Source organism: Octopus bimaculoides, chromosome 14 (genome assembly GCF_001194135.2).
Source record: "Octopus bimaculoides isolate UCB-OBI-ISO-001 chromosome 14, ASM119413v2, whole genome shotgun sequence".
In the NCBI taxonomy this organism is placed as follows: domain Eukaryota; kingdom Metazoa; phylum Mollusca; class Cephalopoda; order Octopoda; family Octopodidae; genus Octopus; species Octopus bimaculoides.
The window spans coordinates 48,065,959-48,067,449 of NC_068994.1; the positions used below are offsets into that span (position 1 = coordinate 48,065,959).

Here is a 1,491-nt window from a genome sequence, read left to right on the forward strand (position 1 = left end):
GTGCAACAACTACAATGCAATTGCACAAATTATTCCTTGACATTTTAGTTGTTTAGAAATTCTGGCAGAATTCCCTCTTCCCAAAGGTGGATCATAATATTCCTGTAGATTCTGCCATTGAAATAAATATTAAACTACATTAAAATTTCTATGGTAGTCCATAAAAAATTTTTTCTTCAAAGTTCTTTAGAGAGGAGGCATGAAACATTCGATGATTAATAAACTTTATGTTGCTTTTAATCTAATATTTTCCCTATATTCTTTTCCATTTTAAAATTAATTTACATTTTTTTCCTCAAAGAAAGGGAAAATATTTTGTCCTCTTTTTTTGTTTTTTTATTGAAATCTAAGGTGATAAAGAATATTGCTAGAAAAATATATCCATTTGTATTATTGTAAAGCAAAAAGAAGTGGAACAGAAGAAAAATAATATTCATTATTGTAGCCTAAATGTGTTATATTTCTACTTCAAAATTTCCCAGGAGTTCTTCTATGTAGAGTTATACTGAATAATTGTTAGACTAGCAAGATGGCGGGTGCTTGTCAGTTGCTATCCATTGGTTTGGTTGGTGAGTCGCGGTGGCTTTGTTTTTCTACGTATATCTAGCATACATTTTTTTAATATTTTCTCTTCTTTGCCCAGTTAATTCCTTAACCTTACTCACAAATCTATTTTCGTATATATAAGGTCTCCTTATAAGTTCTAAATATTCATTACATCGCATCCTCCCCTCTCATCAAGGAAATTCATTGATACACGATTGAAGCGTTAGCAGTCGTCTGTTAAACCCATGTTTGTTTACTATTTTGTTATTATTATTATCATCATCGTTTTTAATAAATTGGTATCAGTGTTGATGTTTAGAGGAAAGAAAACCTGGATATGACTATTGTTAAGGAAGAAACATTTCATATCACACACGTACACTCGTAAATACACTTCTAACTGGTTGTATTTATGTACTTGTTTATCATAACGTGGGACTGGGTGTCTAAGAAGCTAGCTAGCAATGCAAATATGCCTAAGATTTCATACAAAAGGTCAGGTTTATGAATGAAATCAACTGATGCTTGTAGAGGTGTTTTAACGGGTTACAGAATGAACTTGTAACACACCCCTTCTGGAAAATAAGCTTTTAAAAGTTTTGTCTTCCCGGTTCCATTAAGGATATATATATATATATATATATATATATATATAGTTTATACACATTAAATTTTTTAGCTTTGTTTCAGGTTATGGTATATAAGTAGTGTATATATTCTTATACTGGTTTCATGCCGGGGCACCGCCCTCAAGGGTTCGGCGGAATGTATCACTTCAAGTACTTTGGGACATAGATATAAACAATAGTGGCTTCCAGTCCGAAAACGTAAACACAGCCGCAAGCATATAGCACCGAGCTACTTGCACAGTTTTCATCTACCAAATTTCACCAATAGGCTATTAATGAACCCGAGGCTATAAGAGAAGATGCTTGCATAAGATGT

General features: G+C 32.4%; 1 protein-coding gene across 1 annotated transcript in view; it reads left to right on the forward strand.

The window, feature by feature from the left end:
* The first annotated feature begins 464 nt into the window (after positions 1–464).
* Positions 465–1,491, forward strand: part of LOC106876385 (DENN domain-containing protein 10) — a 6,658-nt gene continuing 5,631 nt past the window's right edge. Inside the window, exon 1 of the mRNA XM_014924899.2 lies at positions 465–569. Coding sequence (XP_014780385.1) covers positions 530–569 — 40 coding nt within the window. The 5' untranslated portion in view covers positions 465–529. The remainder of the gene's footprint in view (positions 570–1,491) is intronic.